General features: G+C 43.6%; 1 protein-coding gene and 1 non-coding gene across 2 annotated transcripts in view; one reads left to right on the plus strand and one right to left on the minus strand.

Annotated features, from left to right (window-relative positions):
• dnah10 (dynein axonemal heavy chain 10) overlaps window positions 1–23483 on the plus strand; it is a 36049-nt gene that overhangs the window by 4328 nt on the left and 8238 nt on the right. Inside the window, 51 exon segments of the mRNA XM_046842063.1 lie at window positions 71–247; window positions 381–551; window positions 1024–1169; window positions 1277–1428; window positions 1904–2068; window positions 2156–2363; window positions 2647–2803; window positions 3293–3352; window positions 3354–3770; window positions 4075–4233; window positions 4318–4434; window positions 4520–4622; window positions 4793–4971; window positions 5075–5286; window positions 5933–6089; window positions 6173–6406; window positions 7236–7358; window positions 7468–7701; window positions 7896–8119; window positions 8257–8526; window positions 8607–8790; window positions 9155–9289; window positions 9998–10150; window positions 10242–10430; window positions 11043–11189; window positions 11320–11511; window positions 11709–11827; window positions 11919–12077; window positions 12887–13022; window positions 13281–13403; window positions 13482–13613; window positions 13690–13906; window positions 14468–14587; window positions 15061–15206; window positions 15289–15441; window positions 15532–15792; window positions 15948–16120; window positions 16200–16293; window positions 16491–16658; window positions 16755–16943; window positions 17027–17198; window positions 17832–18035; window positions 18225–18305; window positions 18484–18681; window positions 18793–18954; window positions 19065–19239; window positions 19445–19626; window positions 19775–19911; window positions 20065–20282; window positions 20650–20871; window positions 21048–21195. Of these exon segments, the coding sequence (XP_046698019.1) occupies window positions 71–247; window positions 381–551; window positions 1024–1169; window positions 1277–1428; window positions 1904–2068; window positions 2156–2363; window positions 2647–2803; window positions 3293–3352; window positions 3354–3770; window positions 4075–4233; window positions 4318–4434; window positions 4520–4622; window positions 4793–4971; window positions 5075–5286; window positions 5933–6089; window positions 6173–6406; window positions 7236–7358; window positions 7468–7701; window positions 7896–8119; window positions 8257–8526; window positions 8607–8790; window positions 9155–9289; window positions 9998–10150; window positions 10242–10430; window positions 11043–11189; window positions 11320–11511; window positions 11709–11827; window positions 11919–12077; window positions 12887–13022; window positions 13281–13403; window positions 13482–13613; window positions 13690–13906; window positions 14468–14587; window positions 15061–15206; window positions 15289–15441; window positions 15532–15792; window positions 15948–16120; window positions 16200–16293; window positions 16491–16658; window positions 16755–16943; window positions 17027–17198; window positions 17832–18035; window positions 18225–18305; window positions 18484–18681; window positions 18793–18954; window positions 19065–19239; window positions 19445–19626; window positions 19775–19911; window positions 20065–20282; window positions 20650–20871; window positions 21048–21195 (8754 nt within the window).
• Window positions 22631–22737, minus strand: LOC124381073. The gene has a single exon (XR_006924785.1). It is a non-coding gene; the product is annotated as a U6 spliceosomal RNA (small nuclear RNA).

A 23483-nucleotide genomic window follows, 5' to 3' on the forward strand; every position in this document is an offset into this window, starting at 1 on the left:
TTATAGATCTGAAAATTCCAGGTGTTACGACCCAGAGTTAATAATCAAATTCATTTGTTCCTTTTTTTAGGTGGACATCATAAACGAGATGTTTGTCCAGAACAGAGACAAGCCTCCTGTGAATAAAAACCAGCCTCCTGTGACAGGAGCGATCTTCTGGGCTCGCTCTCTGTTCCACAGCATTAAACACACCATCATAAGCTTCCAGAAAGTGCCGGAGATGCTGCAAACCAAACAGGGCATCGCTGTAAGCCGGATCTTTCATACATTATTGATTGTGTGTGTGTGTGTGTGTGTGTGTGTGTGTGTGTGTGTGTGTAAGAAATCATTAGCAATTTTAAACTTTGTTCTCATACCTTGGTGTATGTGTGTGTTGGCAGACAAAAGCCAAGTTTATGGAGGTGGCCAGGTCCATGCGCGATTACGAGACAAGGAAACACAAGCGCTGGATGGAGGAGGCAGTGCTGATGCTGGACGAGCTCATGAAGAGAACCGTCCTGATGATGGTGAACAGCTCGAGGGAAGCCCGAGGAGAATCCACAAAGCCTGAGGTCAGAAACAAAACTGATCAGACACGCCAAGTGCTGGAGATGATGAGATGAACAGGGTTTTCCATATATGATAATTGTTTAAAAAAGGGAGAAAATGTTAATGTAATCCCAATGTCTGAAAATCGATTTTTGTCTGAAATTACACACAAACACACTGGAATCCATTAGAAACACATTCAAGATTAATTTTAAATCCAGTATATAAACCCCAATATAAATTGTAACATCTGTCAAATGACGTTGTTTTTTTAATCTCCAGATGTGAAATTTCTATGCTGGTTTTTTTTTCAAAACTTAGTGCTCGTGTGGTCTAGACCCTGTTTAAAAATCTGAACATTAAAAAAAAATAAAAAACGCTGCACAAACGCTGACTCTGAACATCTGGAACTTTCTCCAACATATAACACTTATTTCATGATTCTGCAGTAGAATTCTTATAAAGGTGATTTGGTTTGTGGTTTCTTGGGATCAGGATCTGGAGACGGGGGTGCGGTTTGTGGTAAACTTGGGCCCGGAGCTGAAGGAGTGCCTTAGTGAGACCAGGTACTTTGAGCAGCTGGATCTCAGTCTCCCTGAAGAGGTCAGAGAAGTGGCTAAGCTTCAGGACAGATTGTTAAGGTAGGAAAGTTTTGGATTATTATTATTATTAGCATGTTGTTTTTCCCAATCCTGACCCTGTACCACACCCAGCTGTTTTATTTCATCACATCGTTCTGGGTTTATAGATACCTGGGAGACCTGGACAGGTTGACGGACCGCTACGGCTCTACGATGGACCGTCTGAACGATGCAGAGTCGATCCTCATGGCCATTCAGATACAGGAACTGAGGAGTGTAATGTCCCCTGGTTGTAAACGATTAACTCTGGTTTCTCTGGGTATCTACATTCACAACATTACCTCACTCTTAATACCATCACATCTTCATTTACTGTCACATCCACATCACTGCTGTTTTACTGCAACCACTGTTATAGAAGACTCAGATCCGATCTGGGGGTCACATTCATAACCACGGTTATAGCATGACTCAGATCAGATCTGAGTGTCACATTCATAACCACTGTTATAGCATGACTTAAATCCGATCTGAGTGTCACATTCATAACCACTATTATAGGAGACTCAGATCCGATCTGAGTGTCACATTCATAACCACTGTTATAGCATGACTCAGATCCGATCTGAGTGTCACATTCATAACCACTGTTATAGCATGACTCAGATCCGATCTGAGTGTCACATTCATAACCACTATTATAGGAGACTCAGATCTGATCTAAGTGTCATATTCATAACCACTGTTATAGGAGACTCAGATCTGATCCGATTTTCCTCCTTTGCCCCCCACAGGTTTGTCAGACTTCATTGCCAAGGCCAACCAGGCAATCACCCAGTTCCAGTCCACACTGAACCAGATCCAGAAGAATGAACGAGACATAGACGCCAAGCTACAGGCCATGGAGTCGGCGAACCTGTTTAAATTCCCTGTACCAGAGAGAGCAGGAGAACTGCCAGGTAACGAGCCTCCTACACTCTCTCTCACGTTTAATCTTCACCGGATTGGACTGCAGGTTTGAAATGTGTGTGTTTTTATGATTAAAGGAGTGAAGGAGTTCTGTGAGCTGGTGGAGAAACAAAGAGCCAAAGACGTGATCTTGCTGTGCAAGAAGTACTCCAGCATCAGATTTCTTCTCACCAAGATGGAGTGTCTGACCTCGCAGACCAGCAGCGGCAAGGCCAAGCACATGGCCAAGTACTACGCTTACTGGGAGCGCCGAGTGTTCGACTCCCTCACCAACATGGTGCTGAAGTGAGTCTCCACTTCCAAAAGTCTCATTTATTCAAGGGATAATAATAATAATGATACATAATATATAATAATACTAATCAATAATAATAAAATAATAATAAAACAATAATAATAATGTCTGGTTTCACATTAAGAACATTAGAAACTTATGATCAGTGAGATTTACTTTTGAATATTCATCAATAAAAATCTATTAAAAATGACTGAGAGAACAGACTGTATACACAGCTAATGATACACGTGTGTGTGTGTGTGTGTGTGTGTGTGTGTGTGTGGCCTACAGGAACCTCCAGGTGTTTAACTCCGCCCTGCAGGGCTCCACCCCACTGTTCCAGATCGAGAGCATCCTCTCTGCCCCACTTATCATGCTGCACCCCAAAAGCCACGAGGTGTACAAGCTGATCATGCACTGTGTGAGGGACTGTGTGGAGAGCACCAAGGTGATCTACTAAACTGCTTGTGGTGCTAGCCAGCCCCTCCCCCGCCCCCTCTCAGCTTACTGTGTACCCCCACTACACGCAGATACCCCGTACTGTCCCTGTCTTTCTGCACACTTGTCTAACACATCTGCCTGCTTTACTTTCCACACACAACCACCCCCTTACTTTCCCTTCCTATCTACCAAATTCAGTTTCACCCTGGTTTCTACCCACCTGTTTGCTCCAAACCCCCCAAAACAACTATCCCACACTTTCTTTTCCGCACTTGTCTACTAATCACCTGCTTCTTATTTTCCTCACCTATCTGCCCCACCTGCTTCTTATGTTCCTTAGCTGTCACCCCACCTGTCTGCCCCACACTCTAAACCCAGCTACCCATCTTTACCACCCACCTGCTGCTATTTTCTTTGTATTGTTACTTGTTTTAAATGTAAAATGCAGTTATTCTAATTATAATATGCATTCTTTTTTTGACTGTGAACCTCATAGCATTTCGTCCGCTGGATGCATGGCACGTGTATCGAGTGTCCTCCTCAGCGTGGAAGGCAAGGATGAGCCGTTCGTCTTCAGCTTCTACAGCGATGTGTGCCAGCTGCCAAAAGTGAACGAGCTCGCCACAACGCTTTCCCTGAACACAAAGCAGCTCCTCAGCTCTGTCGCCCAACACCTGAACCTCTGGAGACACTACCGGACCCTCTGGCAGCTGGACAAGGCCATCATGCTGGAAAAGTTTGCAGGCAAGAAGCCCTCGTGTGTGATTTACGACAGGAAGCTGCAGTTTTACTCGCAGGTCATTCAGGAGGTGGTGGAGCAGCCCGTGGTGAAGGATGAGCACGCCATCAGGTTGAGCCTGGAGCCGACGAGACGCAGCGTACTGGAGAGCGCTCAGGCTTGGATAACTTCACTGGGCATGTTACTCAACGACTCGGCCCGGAAGGAGTTACACGCCCTGTACAGCGAGTTCCAGGTGGATAATTACATTAATTAGCACTAATTAGCATAATAGTTAGCATTTATTTCATTAACTATATTACGGACTGATTTGTTTGGCTGAAGGTGTTGATTTATTTTCTATCACCACATGTCCTGCATAGTGGCTGCAAGGTTTCTTAAATGTGCTCGTTCTTATATGTTATCGTTACCATAGTAACAGCTTCTTCACAGGAACGTGTACGGCGGACGATTTCGTAACCCATGCAGTTTTTGCTTTGTAGCTAAACATCTCCAGCTTTCTAATGAACTAATAAACTCTTTCACATCACCGCAAACAGCAACTCTCGGATCATCTAAATACATCTCCCGACACGCTGGAGAGCCTGAAGTTCGTCCTCAGCACAATCTCCAACATCAGGAGCATGTCTCTGAGTGTGGAGATGAGATACAGAGACGTCCAGGAGAGATACAGAACTCTGGCTATGTACAATATTCAGGTGAGTTTCTCCACCACTGCTCCGTCATCTTTGGAAACAGTGCGTGCGATCAACAAACGGGTGCTGGATTTGTTTACACCCCAGGTGGATGAGGAAGAGTTGCAGCTGTTGTCCCGCATCGAGGACGTGTGGAGAGACGTGTTCGCCGAGGCCCGACGTGTGGATCACCGCCTGGGAAAAGTCAAAAAGACCTTCACTAAAGTGAGTTGATTATTTTAATAAAAATAAGAGACGAGTAGAAATGAACTTTTTATTTATTCTCATCTGTGGACTCGTATCTCATCAGATCACCATGGAGCAGACAGAGCAGTATAAGCAGGACTTGTCCATCTTTGCTGAGAGTTTTAGTATACATGGGCCTGGAGCTGTAGGAGACAACCTGGAGAAAGGTATACACACACACACACACACACACACACACACACACTAGTAGTAATATTCCCTAACACATCCCACTCCTTGACAGGTGCCACTTTAATAAAATAATTTAAGTTATAATTAATTGATGCGTTTGAGTTTCCTTCAGGATTAAAAGTTCATTCTATGTTCTTCTCTTCAGGTCTGATGATCATGAGCACTTATGAGGCAGATCTGTCTAAGGTAGAAGCGAGCCGTCAGGACCTAGCCAACGCTGAGAAGCTATTTGACCTTTCCATTACCATGTACCCCGAACTGTTGAAAATACAACAGGAGATGAAGGGCCTGAGGGAGATTTACAAAATCTACATGGAACAGAAGGTCCTTCACTCATGCGATTTTTGTCACGTAGACAAATTTTTTTTTTTTACTTATTTAGAAATCGGATCATGTTCCATTGTGAGTTTTTTTTCTTTTTTTCAAGGCTGCTAAGGTAGAGTGGTCTCAGACTCTGTGGGTGGACCTGAACATCCAGCTGCTCCAGGATGGTGTGGAGGGTTTCATCAAGAACCTCAGGAAGCTGCCGAAAGTCACCAGATCTCTTCCTGTGGCCTTCTTCCTCGACAGCCATCTGAAAGAGTTTAAAGAGTCTCTGCCGTTGTTGCTGGACCTGAAGAACGAGGCTCTGAGAGAAAGGTTCAAACCCTCAGAGCATTCTGAGCTCTTCATTTTATCATCAAACATTTTACCGATGATTTTTAACCATTTATAGCTACATTTAATGTTGTGGGACGTCCACAGGAACATTTGTACTCAAAGCTGTAGAAATTCTCAGATACATATTCCAGCCATGGAAGTGATATAATATGATAATGTTATAAGAAGGTCCACTTTTCTGGGAAGAAGCTCCACTAGATTTTGGAGTGTGTTTGTGAAGGTTTAGCTTGTTAGTAAAATCAGGTAACAGATTTGGGTCTCGTTGTGTAAGTAAACTACTGCACCTAAAGACCACATGTAGAGCTGGGCTGGAAAAGTTTGGTGTCCCAATACTTTTGGCATTAAGATTTGGGGGAGTTTGCAGAGAAACCAAGAGCAGTTCAGTTCAGCGAGCACTGAGACACACACACACACACACACACACACACACACACACACACACACACACACACACATCAGTGTCTGCTCTTTCTCCTGATGCCCCTCTGTGCCCTCCTCGGTCGAGGAAGAAGATTCCATCACTATTTTCACATAAAAAATCAGCATCAACATCTACATAAAATGTTCCATCAGATTGTTTGAGAAATCTGAGTATTCGATTCGTGTTTCTTTTTTTTTGCCCCAGACACTGGAATGAGCTGATGGAACAAACAGGAACCAGCTTCGAGATGAACCCAGACACCTTCACGCTGGAAAACATGTTTGCCATGGAGCTCCACAAGTACAGCAGCGTGATCGGAGACATCGTCACTGCGGCTGTTAAAGAACTCGGCATAGAGAAGGTCTAGAAGCTTCCTACAGATCCGCCCCGGTTTCTGAGGATCTGCAGATTTAATCAATCTTTTTTTGCATGTGTTTCGTACAGGGTGTGAAGGAGGTGGTGGACATGTGGGAGAACATGAAGTTCACAGTGCAGCGCTACTTTAAAGGAACTCAGGAGCGAGGATCCATTCTGGGCTCGGTGGAGGAGATCCTGCAGAACCTGGACGATAACGCCATGAACCTGCAGAGCATGGCGGGGAGCCGCTTTGTCGGGCCGTTCCTCTCCACCATCCAGCAGTGGGAGAAGAACCTGTCCCTCATCAGTGAGGTCATTGAGGTCAGGATATTTTACACTACAAGTTTTTTTTTTTTCGAGGATGATATTATTTACAGAATTTTAAAGATTATATACAGTTTATACTATTCAGTATATATATTTTAATCTTTTGTAATTTTTTTTTATCATTTGTTTATATAAACTCTTTTTTAGAGTATAAACTCAAAATAGACTCAAAATTATATTATATGTTTAATTTTCAAAAACATTTCTATAACTCTAAATAACAATATAAATACAAAAAAATCTCTTTCTATTTTCAAAGTGCACATTTTTACTTTTCTAGACCAGAAATTCCATAATAATCTTTTGAATAAAATGGCACTTAAATTTTTTTTTTATTGAAATTTTTCTTTTGGTCCTACTTTTATAAATTCTCCAGCATTTTTATAGATTATATCATTTAAATGATACGTTTCAAAGCATAAACTGTACCGAAGAAAAATTCTTTATATATTTTCTAGAATATAAATTATAAATTAATGACTGTATTTTCCATATTATAAATTACTGTATTTTTTTAATGAAAAACTTTACCATATTTTCCAAAGAATAATTTCTAGCATATTTTCTAAGTTCTACAGTTCTACATTTAGTGTTAGTTTTGTGTCACTTTGATTTTATTGCAGATTAATATTTCCTTAGATTTAAGAAAACGATTGAAACTCTCATAATAAAGTTGTGTATATTTTCAGTAGGTATACACACTGTTTATATTTAGCCTGTTTATAGTTTTATGGAATGCTGTGTTATAGCAGGGGTTTGTGAGCCCTAAAATGATTGTACATTATAATGAGCTCATGAATATTCATCGCCTGGCCCTGTACAGGTTTGGATGTTGGTGCAGAGGAAGTGGATGTATTTAGAAAGCATCTTTATTGGAGGTGATATTCGTTCTCAGCTCCCCGATGAGGCCAAGAAATTTGACATCATTGACCAGAAGTTTAAGGAGGTGACCTGCTTTAATTTTTGTTATTTTTATTATAAAAAATATAAAAAAGCCACTGATTCAGGCAGCATTCAGAGTAGAACAGGAGATATTTGTGTGGTGTTTTTCTCAGATCATGTCCGACGCGGTGAAAGACCCAGGTATAAAGAGGTGCTGCCTGGTTCCGAATCGCCTGTCAGACCTGCAGAATTTAAGCGACGGTTTGGAGCGCTGCCAGAAGAGCCTGAACGACTACCTGGACTCCAAACGTAATGCTTTCCCGCGTTTTTTCTTCATCTCCGACGACGAGCTGCTCAGCATCCTGGGGAGCAGCGAGCCGTCCTGTGTCCAGGAGCACATGATCAAGGTAGAGGAAGTGTATTTGGGGCGTGGCCTTTTCACTAACATCAATACATTACTTTATATTACTATAGTTTAGTGTGTGACGGACGAGGGAGCGAGCGTCACCGTGACGACACAGGGATTTGGTCATGTGACTTTCAGAGATACAGTAATGTAGCTTGTTAAAGAATGATCGATACTGAGGTTGTTATTGTGCAGATGTACGACAACATCGCGTCCCTGCGCTTCGACACGGGACCGAATGGAGAGACATTGGTGATGGCCATGGTGTCTGCAGAAGGTGAGGTGATGGAGTTCAGGCAGACCATCCCAGCCGAGGGACGAGTGGAGGACTGGATGACAGCCGTTCTGCTGGAGATGAAAAGGACCAACAGACTCATCACCAAGGAGGCCATCTACTTCTACCAGCACCACAAGTCCAGGTGTGTGTTTCAGGATCTTTTAATACGGGTGCGCTTCAGAACCAGGTTACTTCCTGTTTTTGGTTTATTGATGGAAGCTGAAAGGGACGTTAAAAGTTGATGAATCTAAAATTCTAGTGCTGTTGATTGTATCTCAGGGTGGACTGGATGCTGGACTACCAGGGCATGGTGGTGCTGGCAGGGAACCAGGTTTGGTGGACGTGGGAGGTGGAGGACATCTTCTGCAAGATGAGCGCTGGAGACAAACAGGCCCTGAAACAGTACGCCAAGAAAATGCACGGTCAGATCGACGACCTGGTGACGCGCATCACGCAACCTTTAAAGAAGAACGACCGGCGCAAACTCAACACCGTGCTGATCATCGACGTCCACGCCAGAGACATCGTGGACAGCTTTGTCAGGGACAGGTAGGTAGTGTTCAGCCTAGTACAGACATGCAGTACGGAATCCTGGATTATGAGTGGTCCACGTTGATGTTGCTGTGCAGTATTACAGATGCTCGTGAGTTCGAGTGGGAAAGTCAGCTGAGGTTTTACTGGGTCAAGGAGATGGACGACCTTTACATTCGCCAGTGTTCTGCTCACTTCTCCTACGGATACGAGTACATGGGGCTGAACGGCCGACTGGTCATCACTCCACTGACTGATCGTATCTACCTCACTCTCACTCAGGTACACACACACACGTACACACACACTCACACACACGTACACACACACACACACACACACACACACACACACTCTCTTTCTCTAAGCGTCTACCTCACACTCACTCAGGTACACATACACGTACACACACACACAAACACACACACTCACACACACACACACACACGCACACAGGTATACACTCTTGCAAACAAATTGTCACACTCTCAGGTACACACACTCACACACACACAGGTTCTCTCCTGACAGGTGTCACAATAATATAAACTCTGCGTGTAACTCTGCGTGTAACATCGCGTGTAACTCTGTGTAACATCACATGTAAACATCACGTGTAACTCTGCGTGTAACTCTGCGTCTTTAGGCTCTGTCAATGTACCTGGGTGGAGCACCAGCGGGACCTGCAGGTACGGGGAAAACAGAGTCCACTAAAGACCTGGCGAAGGCTTTGGGTCTGCTCTGTGTGGTCACTAACTGTGGTGAAGGAATGGACTACATGGTAAGTCGAACAATTTCTTCCTTCTCACTTCCTGTCCTGTGTTTGTTTGTACCTGTTATGATTTTCCTCTTTAATTGAATTCTGTCCCTTTGTTGATGAACGCTGGTGATCATGAGTAGCTACAGTTCTGCTTCATTTCCAGTCTTTGACTAGCTTTTATAATAACTATGATCTGCCCTGTGGGAAAGCTGCTGCAGACTCCATAATTATTACATTTCTGCATTAAGAATGTACCATTCTGGCTGTGTTTTTGCCTTTGAGTGGCTCCATGGTTAAGGCTTTGGGGTTACTAATCAGAAGGTCAGGGGTTCGAGCCCCAGCACAGAAAAACTGCCCCTTAACTGCCCTGCTCCAGGGGCACTGCATCACGACTGACCCTGCACTCTGACCCCAACATTGATAATCACTCTAGATAATGATAGGTGTCTGAGTTTAGGTAGAAGAGGGCTGATATCTGTTTCCTCCACAGTTGTTACGCTGCCCTGTGATGCACTAACACGCTCTGATTGGTGAAATATAGAGTTAGAGCTTGTAGGTGGTAAATGAGGGAGAAAAGGAGGAAGAACTTCACACCATAAACAAAAAACATAAACAAAAACAAAACGATTTTAGATTACAAACAGGATCATGGTCGATCACCATCATGGCTTCTATTGATTTAATTAACATAATCTGAGCTGGATCTTCATTCATCATCTTCCTCTCCAGGCGGTCGGGAAGATCTTCTCCGGCTTGGCTCAGTGCGGTGCCTGGGGCTGCTTCGACGAGTTCAACCGAATCGACGCCTCTGTGCTGTCGGTCATCTCCTCCCAGATCCAGATCATCCGCAACGCTCTCATCCTGCAGCTCAAGAGGTTCCACGTGAGTCATCGTCTATTATCTGTTTGTTACCAAATCCAGAAGTTTTTAGCCAATTTAATTCCTGTGATGTCTGCTTCTGACTTGCTGACAGTTTGAGGGTCAGGAAATCGATTTGGATTCGCGAATGGGGATCTTCATCACCATGAATCCAGGCTACGCCGGGCGCACGGAGCTGCCCGAGTCGGTGAAGGCTCTGTTCCGACCCGTGGTGGTCATCGTCCCAGATCTCCAGCAGATCTGTGAGATCATGCTGTTCTCAGAGGGCTTCCTCATGGCCAAGGTGACCATCTCAGGCTCTAATCTATTCGTCTAACTGTAATATTACAAACTAAAAAAATATTTATAAATACATTTCAAATGAATCCATCTGCAGTAACTGTAGTTTGTAGAGTGATGAGAGAAAAAACCTCACGTTATGAATTCACTCCAAGACTCAAATAAACCCTGTCAAAAAACTAAATGCTAAAAGCAACTGCATACGTTTGCTTAAACAAGAAGTCTTATTATAGTTCAACATTTTCACTGTATTTTATTTATTTATACATTTAAATGATGTCAATTGAGCCGAACGCAAACGCTTTAACAACAGGAGCGTTTTATCACAGACACTTCTTCACTTCTTCTTCCGATCACTTGCATGAAGTTTAGTAGCACCAGCACCAGCACCAGCAGGAACGTTCTTGTTTAGCTGTGGTAACAGATATTAAAGTTACAAATGCAACACAAACGAGACAATGTGAATAAACACTCACACAAACAATAAAAAACACTCGCTCCATTGATTACAAATTCTTCGTTGAAAAACAAATCTCCTTATCTCCGTTTCTCAGATTCCTTGATTGAATATAAACGTTGTTCTGATTATCGATTGGTTTTGGATTCCGTGTTTCAGGTTCTGGCCAAGAAGATGACGGTTTTGTATAAACTGGCACGAGAGCAGCTCTCCAAACAGTCTCACTATGATTTTGGGCTGCGAGCTCTCAAATCTGTATTAGTGATGGCAGGAGAGCTGAAGAGAGGATCTCCTGAGCTCAACGAGGTAACGGACATCCTGAACCCAAGTTCTTACTACCATTCAACCTGAATACTGAACCGTCTCCTGATCTGCTGACCTGCTGAGAGGTTTAACCACGTAGTCCTCACTCTTTTGATCTTTCTTTCTCTGTCAGGACGTGGTGCTGATGCGAGCTCTGAGGGACATGAACCTCCCAAAATTTGTCTTTGAGGATGTTCCTCTGTTCCTGGGCCTGATCTCAGATCTGTTCCCAGGTCTGGACTGCCCTCGTGTGCGCTACCCCGACTTTAATGATGCCGTAGAGAGCATCCTGGAGGAGAACAAATACGTCCTGCTGCCCAATCAGGTGCCTTCATGTCAACCTATATATCTTACAGTAGATATTTCTCTCCGATTTCAGTAATCTGAATGAGCCGTTACTATAGAGATGATTTCATGCGTAAATAATAATAATAATAATAATAATAATAATATTATTAATAATAATAATATAAAATCTGATCTAAAGCACTGATGAGTTTATTGTACTCGTTCTGGCTGCAGGTGGATAAAGTGATTCAGATGTACGAGACCATGATGACCAGACACACTACCATGGTGGTAGGACCCACAGGAGGGGGCAAATCCGTGGTTATTAATACCCTGTGCCACGCCCAGACGAGGTCTCCACCTCTTCAATATCAATGTAGACTTTAAGATAAAAGGAAAGTGTAAAGTTTAAACTCTGTGCTCTGTGTATCATGTGCCATGCAGGCTAGGGCTGATTACCAAACTGTACACACTAAACCCCAAAGCCATGAGCGTGATTGAGCTCTACGGCATCCTGGATCCCATCACTCGAGACTGGACTGATGGAATTCTGTCCAACATCTTCCGAGACATCAACAGACCCACAGAGAAAAAGGAGAGAAGGTAGCAGTGGGAGTCAGAACTACATTCAGATGATTTAATAATGAGTGCAGAGTGAAACATGTGCATAACCTGACTCTGAAAACCCCTACTTTCCCCCTACACACAACCATATGCGTTTTTTCCCCAATCTGTGGTTGCCAGAAAGCTGAAAACATACAATCGTATAGACTGTTTTCTGTACAGTGTTTCAGCATGAACTTGTCCCTCTGCACCATGCAAGCTCCATGAAGACATGGTCATTGGTAACCTCCTCAACCCCACTGTACACTTTTGGGATGAACTGGACCTGGAGCCTCCTCAACATCCCAACATTATGACCTGAGCTCTAAGATAGCTAAATGAACATTAATCTGCAAAGCCACACCTAAATTGTGAGGTGTGGCTTTTCAGATTAATGTTCATTTAGCTATCTTAGAGCTCAGATAATTACAGACACAACGTTCATGCAGCAACACCTGGTTAACTTTCACCTTAACAAGTTTGAGTAGAGTAAAATAATCACTATGGGTGTGGGAGAGGGGGCATGGCTGAGCACCGGCTGTTAAATGGAGGGAGGAGCCAGAGGGAGTGAGGGGGTAAAGATCACACATCTGTCATGAGTTTTACTGAAGAGCGTTTAGAGAGAATTTACAAAAAGTTACATCAATAGTTGCAACTTTTGTAAATTCTCTCTAAACGCTCTTCAGTAAAACTCATGACAGATGTGTGATCTTTACCCCCTCACTCCCTCTGGTTTCTCCCTCCATTTAACAGTAATTATCTCTCCCAGATCTCTAACACTAATGAGGAACATTTCCTTCCTCTCACAGGTACGTCCTGTTCGACGGGGACGTAGACGCCCTGTGGGTGGAGAACATGAACTCGGTGATGGACGATAACAAGCTTCTGACGCTGGCTAACGGAGAGAGGATCCGTCTGCAGGGTCACTGCGCTCTCCTGTTCGAGGTGATGACTCTCAGAGATTTACAGTCCAATCCTGACACAAAACGTGATTTCACACGTAACGATTCTGAAAGTTTTCCCGAACTCTGATTGCTGTACAGAGGAGTATAATTGTTTATTAAAAAATAATAACACACAACACTCCAACGCAGTCTGCACAAAGCTGAACGTTTCACTCAGATGCTCCTCAAGGGGATGCTAATGGTAATTTTATAAAAATACCAGACATGAGACGTGAGTTCACGTGATGTTTGCTCTCAGGTCGGAGATCTGCAGTACGCTTCCCCTGCCACCGTGTCTCGCTGTGGAATGGTTTTCGTGGACCCCAAAAACCTCCGCTTTGCCCCCTACTGGAAGAAATGGGTGAAGGACAGGCCTTCCAGAGTAAGACACACGGAGTAACAGTGGCTTTTCTTTTCTCGTGTTGGATTTTAAAAAGTTAAACTGTTAATTTGTTCACAGGAACAAGAAGATCTGAACAGTCTATTCGATAAATACGTCCCCAGCACCATAGACATGATCGTGGAGGGAATCGTAGACGGGAAACAAGGAGAGAAACTGAAAACCATCGTCCCACAGACTGACCTGAACATGGTGAGATGATCACATTTTACTGTTACAACAATAGCTTTAGCTGATTACTCAGCCTTAATGCTCTTCTGCTTCGCAGGTGGTGCAGCTGTCCATGATGATGGACGCTCTGCTAGAGCCCACAGAGATCTCCTCCGAGGAGCTGGAGAGTTTCTTCATTGAGGCTCTGTACTGTTCACTTGGAGCCTCGCTGTTGGAGAGCGGCAGGGGGAAGTTTGATGACTTCATCAAAAGCTTGTCCGGTCTCACCTCCGTCCATGATGAGAAGAAGCTCGCCGGTCCAGGAGAACTTCCAGGTAAGTTTGGAAACCTGAACTTCTTTGTGCGTGAGAAAAAAATATATATACTGGAGAGAAAAAGAACTAAAGGAAGGCGGGAGAGAAGCAAAAAATGGAAAGATGAAAGACAAAAGATGTACAAAAGGGATTCGTAAAAGGGAAGGAAACAAAAAAGAAAAATAAAGAACTAAGTAAAACATAAAGGAATAAGAAAACTAAAGGGCAGGGAAAAGAAGGAAGGAGAGAAACATGAAAAGAAGAAAATAAAGGAAAAGGAAACATGGACAGATAGACAAATGAAAGAGAAAATTATGGAAAAAAATTTAAAAGTTAAGAAAAAAAAGAATTGAGAAAAGTGAAACCTAAATGAAGAATAAAATTAGAGGATGTGGGGAGAGAGGGATAGAAGTAAAGAAGGAAAACATTAGAACTGAATAGAGGCGTAAAAAAGAAAAAAGGGTATGACATCATGATGTGGGAGGGGCCATGTGATTAGGAAAGTTAAAATGATAAACAGAGTTGGTAAACACTAGAGCTGCTACAGATTAGATGATACAGATGTGTGTGTTATCGTTTCAGGTTCCTTGCCGACTCTTTATGACTTCCACTTCGATGCGAACACAAAGAAGTGGACTCCCTGGAGCTCGCTGGTTCCTAAATACATCCACAACCCTGACATGAAGTTCATCGACATTCTAGGTAAAGTTTTTAGGCTCTCATTGAGATTGCCGTGTTCCTCACTGTGTTCCTCAGGAGGCGTGGCCTGATGTTTTAGAGACATATTGTAGGTCTTGTAAGGTTGGAAGTCTAAAGTCTGAAAAATCTCATAAAGCTCCCTCAAGGTTCAGTAGATCTGGTCTAGGATGAGATGTTTTCTTTCTCACCAGGGGTGTAAACAGTGATAATAGGAGTTACTATATGCTTCTTTAAATCTGGACATTTTCCTATGGACCTCCAACACAGAAATGTCACTTATGAGATGTTTTTTGTTTCTCGCACCATTCTGAACAAACTCTAGAGCATTCTGTGAAAATCTTCAGCTGAAAAAACCTAAAGATCTCACTTTTACTTACATACAGATGTTTGATGTAAACATTAATAATAGCTCTTGAGCTGCATGAGTTTATTGTGTTGCTGCCACCTGATTGGCTGATTGTGTTTGTCTCTCTCAGTGCCCACCGTTGACACCACACGCACCAACTGGCTGCTGGATCAGATGGTGAAGGTGAAGAGGCCAGTGGTGCTGGTTGGAGAGTCCGGAACCTCGAAAACAGCCACCACTCAGAACTTTCTCAACAGCCTGGACCCCGATACGACCGTGAGTCACATAGATGCTTTTCATCATGCCGTATTCTTTAAACGTCTGAGTGTTACATTGAAAACGTCTTTTTGTATTCCAGATGGTTCTGATGATCAATTTCTCATCGAGAACCACATCCATGGACCTACAGCGGAACCTGGAGGCCAGCGTTGAGAAGAGGACCAAGGACACCTATGGCCCTCCTATGGGCAAGAGACTGTTGGTGTTTATGGATGACCTCAACATGCCACGAGTACGATTATAAGTAAATATCGAAAGAAATGCCATGGAGTGAGGCTAGGCTCCGCCTTCTAAATTATTCTTCTCTGTTTCTGGTTTATAGGTGGATGATTACGGCACGCAGCAGCCCATAGCCCTGCTCAAGCTGCTGCTGGACAGGGGCGGGATGTACGACAGAGGGAAGGAGCTCAACTGCAAGATGCTGAAGGACATGGGCTTTATCGCGGCCATGGGGAAAGCAGGAGGCGGCCGTAACGAGGTGGATCCTCGTTTCATCTCCCTCTTTAGTGTCTTCAACATCCCATTTCCCGAGGAGGAATCGCTGCATCTCATCTACTCCTCCATCCTAAAGGGCCACACCAGGGTGAGAGACCGGGTTAAAGCTAAACACTCTCATGGGCTGCTGCTAAAGTATTAGATGATATCTAGCTCTAAACTCTTATCATAAAGTCACTTTTTTATCCCGTTAGAGTTACATTTAACACCTAATATTTATACATACATTTTTTTTTTGTAAAGTCGTTTGACGAAAGCATTCAGACGCTCTGCGACCCACTGACCTCCTGCACGCTGGAGCTTTACAAATCCATCATTAAAGACCTTCCACCAACTCCTTCTAAATTCCACTACATCTTCAACCTGAGAGATCTGTCTAGAGTGTTTCACGGCCTGACGCTGACCAACGCAGAGAGGTTAGTGCACTCGTACTTTACACAGCCTACCATCACACATAACCTTCATCTGTTTCATTGTGGTCACGACACGTTGCAGGTTCCTGAAGGTCACGCAGTTTGTACGAGTCTGGAGGAACGAGTGCCTGAGAGTCTTCCATGACAGGCTCATCAACCAAACTGACAAAACTCTTGTGAGTCCCTCAGTCCAACAACATCACACACACACGCATACCTGCTGTCTCTCATCCTGCTGATCCACTAGGGACCGGTTCAGGTGTAATCAGATAGGCAGAAGGTCTTGATGAGGGGTTCTATAACAGCAGCTCTGACACTAACTATACTTTATATTAATTATGTTTCTTTTTGTAAAATTGTTCACTGTCTCCAGGTCCAGGGACACATTCGAACCCTGATAGAGGAGCATTTCAACTCTGATCTGGAGTCAGCAATGAGAGACCCCATCCTGTTTGGAGATTTCAAAACAGCCCTCGCTGAGTTCGAGCCCAGAGTCTACGAGGACATTCTGGATTATGAAGCCTGTCAGGCTCTTTTTCAGGTGCTGGCTTCAGGTGAAATCGGAACTTCTCTGGTGCATGGACTTCACAATTACAACCGCATCACTGGGGTTCTCTATTTTCTGTTTTTTTTACAGGAGCTCCTCGAGGAGTACAACGAGAACAAGACCAGGATGAACCTGGTGCTCTTTGATGACGCCCTAGACCACCTGACCAGAATCCATCGCATCATCAGGATGGATCGTGGCCACGCCCTCTTAGTGGGAGTGGGAGGGTCTGGGAAACAGTCCTTAACCAAGCTAGCTGCTTTCACTGCAGGATGTGAGGTAAAACATTTTTCTATAAATAAATCACAGCTGTAATGCTAAAAGGATCTTCTACTGATCTGCTGATGTTTTTTTAACTGCAGGTGTTTGAGATCGTGTTGAGTCGAGGATACTCCGAGTCGAATTTCCGTGAAGATCTGAAAACTCTCTATTTAAAGCTGGGCATCGAGAATAAGAAAACCGTCTTCTTGTTCACTGATGCTCACGTGGCCGAGGAGGGGTTCCTGGAGCTCATTAACAACATGCTCACCTCAGGTACATCATTTTGGACATGAAGTCTTTTACAAGCGTCCTGTAAGAAAACCTGTGGTTTACTTTCTTTTCTGTTCAAGACTTCCATATATATGGTTTTAAAGACACACCCATTTTACCATATATGGTCTTCTTATTACAATTTATAGACTCAAGACACGCCCACTCAGACACTTTATCATTTTGGTCTGAAGATGTGTTCATTCAAGGTGTTTCTTTTACATATATGGGAACAAAAACACACCCATGTTATCACCTATGGTTTTTAAGCCACGCCCACTCTGAAATGTTTCTACATCCACCTCATTTATGCTTCAAAAGCCACGCTCATATATATATATATATATATATATATATATATATATATATATATATATATATATATATATATATATATATATATATGCTCTTATTAAACCCAACAATCCTCCTACAGATTATTATTATTAATGGTCTAAAGACATGCCCGTTCAAAAAGATAGTTTATTTATTCCAAAGACACGCCCATTCACAGCTGCTCTCAGACGAAGCTGCTTTACATGCATTGTATGGTGCATGTATGCATGAATAAAACCACGGTACATGAAGTACACAATGGCGTGCTGGTCTGGACCGTGTGATGATCTCTGTGTACAGGAATTGTTCCTGCGCTCTTCCCTGATGACGAGAAGGAGTCAGTTCTGAATCAGATCCGCGAAGAGGCTTTGAAGATGGGCTCGGGGCCGTCCAAAGACAGCGTGTGGCAATACTTCGTGAACAAGAGCGCCAACAACCTGCACATTGTCCTGGGCATGTCTCCTGTAGGGGACGTCCTTCGAACCCGCTGCAGGAATTTCCCAGGTGAGAAGGGAGGTGGTGTACCATGTGGGGCGTCTGTTCTACACATTTCTGTTTTACTTTGTATGATAGAGAAAGTGCACAAGTTTACACATAAGATCAGGCGGAAACCTTAACGAGAGTGTGTGTGTGTGTGTGTGTGTGTGTGTGTGTGTGTGTGTGTGTGTGTGTGTGTGTGTGTGTTTTGTTCAGGGCTGGTAAATAACACCGGTATTGATTGGTTCCTCCCCTGGCCTCCTCAGGCTCTCAATGCAGTTGCACAGTCCTTCCTGCGTAAGTCTGAAACATCTGGAGTAATGTTCTAGAAAACGGTTGCTGTGATTATTTTTCTAGAACAACAGGGAGTTATGTAAACCAAATGTTGATTATGAAGCTTTTATTGTGGTGACATTTGGAATCAGGTGTGTATTTATGATCTTCTCACTCACTGTTGGTTCGTCTCCTGGTCCAGGTGAGAGCAGTATGATTCCTGAGGACTTCTACGAGGCAGTGATGGGTCACGTGTGTATGGTGCACAGCTCAGTGGGCGAGTACAGCAAATTGTTCCAGCAAAAGCTGCGACGTAGTAACTACGTCACCCCGAAAAACTACTTGGACTTCCTCAGCACCTACTTCAACCTGCTGAACGACAAGGATAAGTACATCATGGGTGAGGATACTGCTCATCTCTAAGTGTGTGTATGTGTGTGAAGTACCTGAGCTGAGAATGAACTTTAAAAGTGCATCTTTGGTTTCTGCTCTCCTTCTGTGTGCGGTGTAGCCCAGTGTAAGCGACTGGAAGGAGGTTTGGATAAACTGGTGGAAGCCAGCGTGCAGCTCGCCGAGCTCAACATCAAGCTTGCCGAGCAGAAAGTGGTCCTAGCTGAGAAGTCCTCTGCCTGTGAAATTCTTCTTAATGAGATCTCCACCAACACAGCCAGTGGTCAGTTAACACCTAAAGCAACAGGCCTCCAGTTTTTAACCCTGAGTGTTAAATAGATTGGATTTTTCGATATGATCAAACTCATGCTAACTTCTGTGTTCTTGACAAAGCTGAGGAGAAGAAGAAGTTAGCAGAGGAAAAGGCCAAGGAGATCGCAGAGCAGAATAAAGTAATCTCCGTGGAGAAAAAGGACGCTGAGAGCTCTCTGGCCGAAGCCCTGCCCGCTTTGGAGGCGGCTCGCCTCGCCCTACAGGACCTGGACAAATCCGACGTCACTGAAATCAGGCGAGTCCACACTGCAGGTTCTCACCTGTATTTGAGAAACATTGCATGATCCAAGTCTGTATGTAAAGAACAGGATTGTTCAGCATGTATGATCTGAATCGCTCTGTGCTCCGTCGTTTTTGCTGTTCTAAATTCCCCGTGAAAAAACGTCTTTTGGTCCTACCCTGTATGTCTAATCTCCTGTGGTCTTCCCCGTGTCACGCAGGTCCTTTGCCAAGCCGCCGAAGCAGGTGCAGGTGGTGTGTGAGTGTATCCTGGTCATGCGTGGTTATAAAGAGATCAGCTGGAAGACCGCTAAAGGCATGATGTCAGAGGCCAACTTCCTGCGCTCGCTCATGGAGATGGACTGCGACGCCATCGGCGGCGGACAAGTCAAAACGGTCCGAGGTGAGACGTGTGGGTTTTAAGAATAAAGGTCCACTGTTATAGAGGATCTGTAACGATCCTTTGTATAAAAATAACATATGAAATGAATCTACGCTTCCTGACCAATCAGATCGCAAGTTGACTCGCTGATGTTTTTTATTCTCATCAGGCTTCCTGAAGAACCTGAACACGTCGTTAGAGGAGATGCAGGCCATCAGCAAGGCTGGCTCGGGCATGCTGAAATTCGTCGAGGCCGTCATGGGTTACTGCGACGTGGCCAAAGAGATCAAACCCAAGAGAGAGAAGGTACGATAAAAAGTTCTGTATTTCTGTTGCTGCTTCATTCCAAGCTGAACTTATCCAAAAAGATCCACCAAATGTATCAGCTTTGCTGGTTTGTGGACTTTCAGAAGGAGTTTTGTAGTCTGATTTATTTACTTCTTCATGACGGTGTTCCAGGTGGCCAGGTTGGAGAAGAACTACTTCCAGAGCATGCGTGAGCTGGAGCGGATCCAGAGCGAGCTGGCAGGCATTCAGAAGGAGCTGGGCGCTTTGGGGCAGAAGTACAACGAAGCCATGACCGAGAAGCAGCAACTGCAGGAGGAGGCCGAGATCATGGAGCGCAGACTTATTGCTGCCGACAAGCTCATCTCAGGACTGGGATCAGAGAACAAGCGGTCAGAGAAATTACATTCAACCATCCAGAATTTTCTTACATGTGCAGCATTGTTCAGTTCTCGATTCTGATTGGTCAGAAAGTCACAATTCATTTTCTATAGCAGCAGCTCAGACAGCAGCACAGGTTTATATGTTCTCATACGTTGTCGTTTATAGAGAATAAAGAGACGCTGGTGAGAGAATGTAGGGTTCTAGCTGCTAGAACGTAGACGAGAACCAAAATAAGGTTCCGCAATGTTAAACGTAACTCTAATTAAAATTGATTATTAATATTGATGGAATCGATGTAAGAGGAAGAAAACACGTTTTGAAGGATGGAAACGATCAGCTTCAGTCGGTAAGAGTAACTCTGCTTTCTCACTGCAGCTGGACAGAAGATCTCAAGGAGCTGGAGAAGAGGCGAGTGCGCCTGCTGGGAGACTGTCTAATCTGCGCAGCCTTCCTGAGCTATGAAGGAGCCTTCAGCTGGGACTTCCGAGACCAGATGGTGTACGAGGTGTGGCAGAAGGACGTATTGGAGAGAGGCATCCCCCTGAGCCAGCCCTTCCGTATCGAGAGCCTGCTCACCGACGAGGTCGAGATCAGCAGGTACGAGACCTTCATAAAACCTCCTGCTCAGAAGACATTGTTGGTGACTTGAGACTCGATCAGAAAAGCGATGACATCTTCATGAAGCTGACTTTATGCACACATTCATGGTCACGCTGGAGTCTGGAGTATTTCTGGACTGCTTCTAAACCTCCTTCCTGCTTGTGTGTCTGTAGATGGGGTTCAGAAGGTCTTCCTCCTGATGAGTTGTCTGTGCAGAATGGTATCCTGACCACGAGAGCCAGCCGATTCCCTCTGTGCATCGACCCCCAACAGCAGGCGCTCAACTGGATCAAGAAGAAGGAGGAGAAGAACAACCTCAAGGTCTGGAAACGTTCCTACAGCTCTCACAGTTAGATCTCGTGCTGCTGGGGGCCATTTATGATATATTCTGTCACTTAGTGTAATAAACTAACAAGTGTCTTTAGAGGCATCTAGGTGATAGTCTGGGGCTAATTACACGTTGGGGGGGTAATTGTGAGTGTAGGAGCATTTAGCTGTAGAGGGTATTTATAAGGAGATATATGGTGTTTTTTAACAGCTTGTGGGGCAATTTATAATAATTGATTTAGCTTTAGGGTTAGTTGGAGCAGTTAATTTTGGGTGGGTTTTTTGTTCGTTTTGGGCAGTTAAGTGCAGCTGTAGCAGGTATTGGGGCATTTAATTTTGAGTGTTTGGTTTGTGGGCAAAGGGGAAGTTACATCACAGACTATCTATCTATCTATCTATCTATCTATCTATCTATCTATCTATCTATCTATCTATCTATCTATCTATCTATGGGGTATTTGCACTTTTGGGGGTATTTCAGATTATGGGGTATTTGAGATTATGGAGTATTTAAAGTTATGAGGTATTGAAGGGTATGGAGTATTTAAGATTATGGGGTATTTGAAGTTATGGGGTATTAAGGGTACAGGGTAATTAAGGGTATGGGGTATTTGAGATGATGGGGTATTTAAGCATATGAGGTATTTAAGGGTATGGAGTATTTGAGATTATGGAGTATTTAAAGTTATGAGGTATTGAAGGGTATGGGGTATTTGAGATTATGGGGTATTTAAGGGTATGGAGTATTTGAGATTATGGTGTATTTAAGGGTATGGGGTATTTGAGATTATTGGTTTTTTTTTTTTACACCACATTTACACTCAACATGCGCGATATTTATTTAGAAGCAATATTCATTTAACACTGTTGAAAAGTGGCGTCATCTGGTGGTCAGAAGCCTTAATTACAGCTGGAAAATCCCAGCCTGTGGAACGCAGTCATCAGCAGCTCCTCATCCTCAGCAGTGTGAGACTTTAAACTACAGACTGCTTCAGCATTTTACCAGCATCTAATTTACAGTGAACTTCTCCTCTATTTTAATATCAGTTCTATATTTTACACTTTCATTCATTTCAATTATTAGTTGTAAAATGATAATTAAGTTTCTTAAGTTTCTTCGTTTGTTTTTGTTTTTTGTTTTTTTTGTTTCCCCTTTTTGAATCAGAGGAGACCGAAAGCAAGGTTTATTGTGTTGGATAAAGCAGCAGTAGAGTTTGGATTATTGGTGTTAGGTTTATTCGAGTATTAGAGATTTATTAGGGTTAATGGGGTTGGTGTTGATGTTCTGGGGTCTGGTTCGTGTCTTTAGTTTATTCAATCATAAAGAAATACAGAAAAATCTGTTATTTCTGGAGGACAATTTCAGGTACCTGATAAAACATTATGCCGATTTTTGAGCTCAGTGCTGTTTTTTCAGGTTTAAAGAGTAAAAATATGGTAACGCTTCACGATTTTGCGTGTCATCCTTGCGCAGGGGCCATGCTAATCTTCTCTGTATCGTTCCAATTTTAGTATATGTGCTGCCGTAGCAAGCACAAACACACCGCCTGAACGAGCGCTATAAGTACTGCGGCTCCTCACAACCTTTCCGGATCATGGTGAAGAGAAAAAAAAACAGGAGTTTATTCAGGAGATTTTGAAAATTACCTAAATTGCCTTACAGACTTAAGGCAGTTTGGAGATGTAATAATCCCCCAAATAAAACATGAAACCGTTCAGATTATATACTTTTATCATCTGTCGTGTCAGACTGCAGAGGTGCATTCCGGGAGTATGGAGATTCGAGCAGTTCCTGGTGTTCTGATTGGCTGTCTGTGTGATGATGTAATCAGTGCTTTGTTTTCGTGATCTTACACAACCACAGACTCCGTCCCCACCCCCACGTCCCTCTCATCGCGTGTGTGTGTGCGTGTGTGTGTGTGTGTGTGTGTGTGTGTGTCCATCTCAGGTTTCTAACACACGCTGCAGTGCGACACACTGGCGTGTGAACCAAACGCTGATTACATCATCACACAGACAGCCAATCAGAACAGCAGGAACTGCTCGAATTTCCATACTCCCAGCATGCACCTCTGTAGTTTCGTACACAAGATAAACGTATAAAATATGTAGTGTTTCTTCGTTTATTTGAGGAATTAGTACAAATCTAAACAACATATAATCCGTCAGTGCATTTAAGTCAGTTCTCCGGAAGGAATTTGTGTTTTGTTTGTATTTTTCTTCTCCTCACCATGATCCGGAAAGGTTGTGTGGAGCCGCAGTATTTATAGCGCTCGTTCAGG

The sequence above is a fragment of the Silurus meridionalis genome, chromosome 27 (genome assembly GCF_014805685.1).
Source record: "Silurus meridionalis isolate SWU-2019-XX chromosome 27, ASM1480568v1, whole genome shotgun sequence".
Lineage (NCBI taxonomy): Eukaryota > Metazoa > Chordata > Actinopteri > Siluriformes > Siluridae > Silurus > Silurus meridionalis.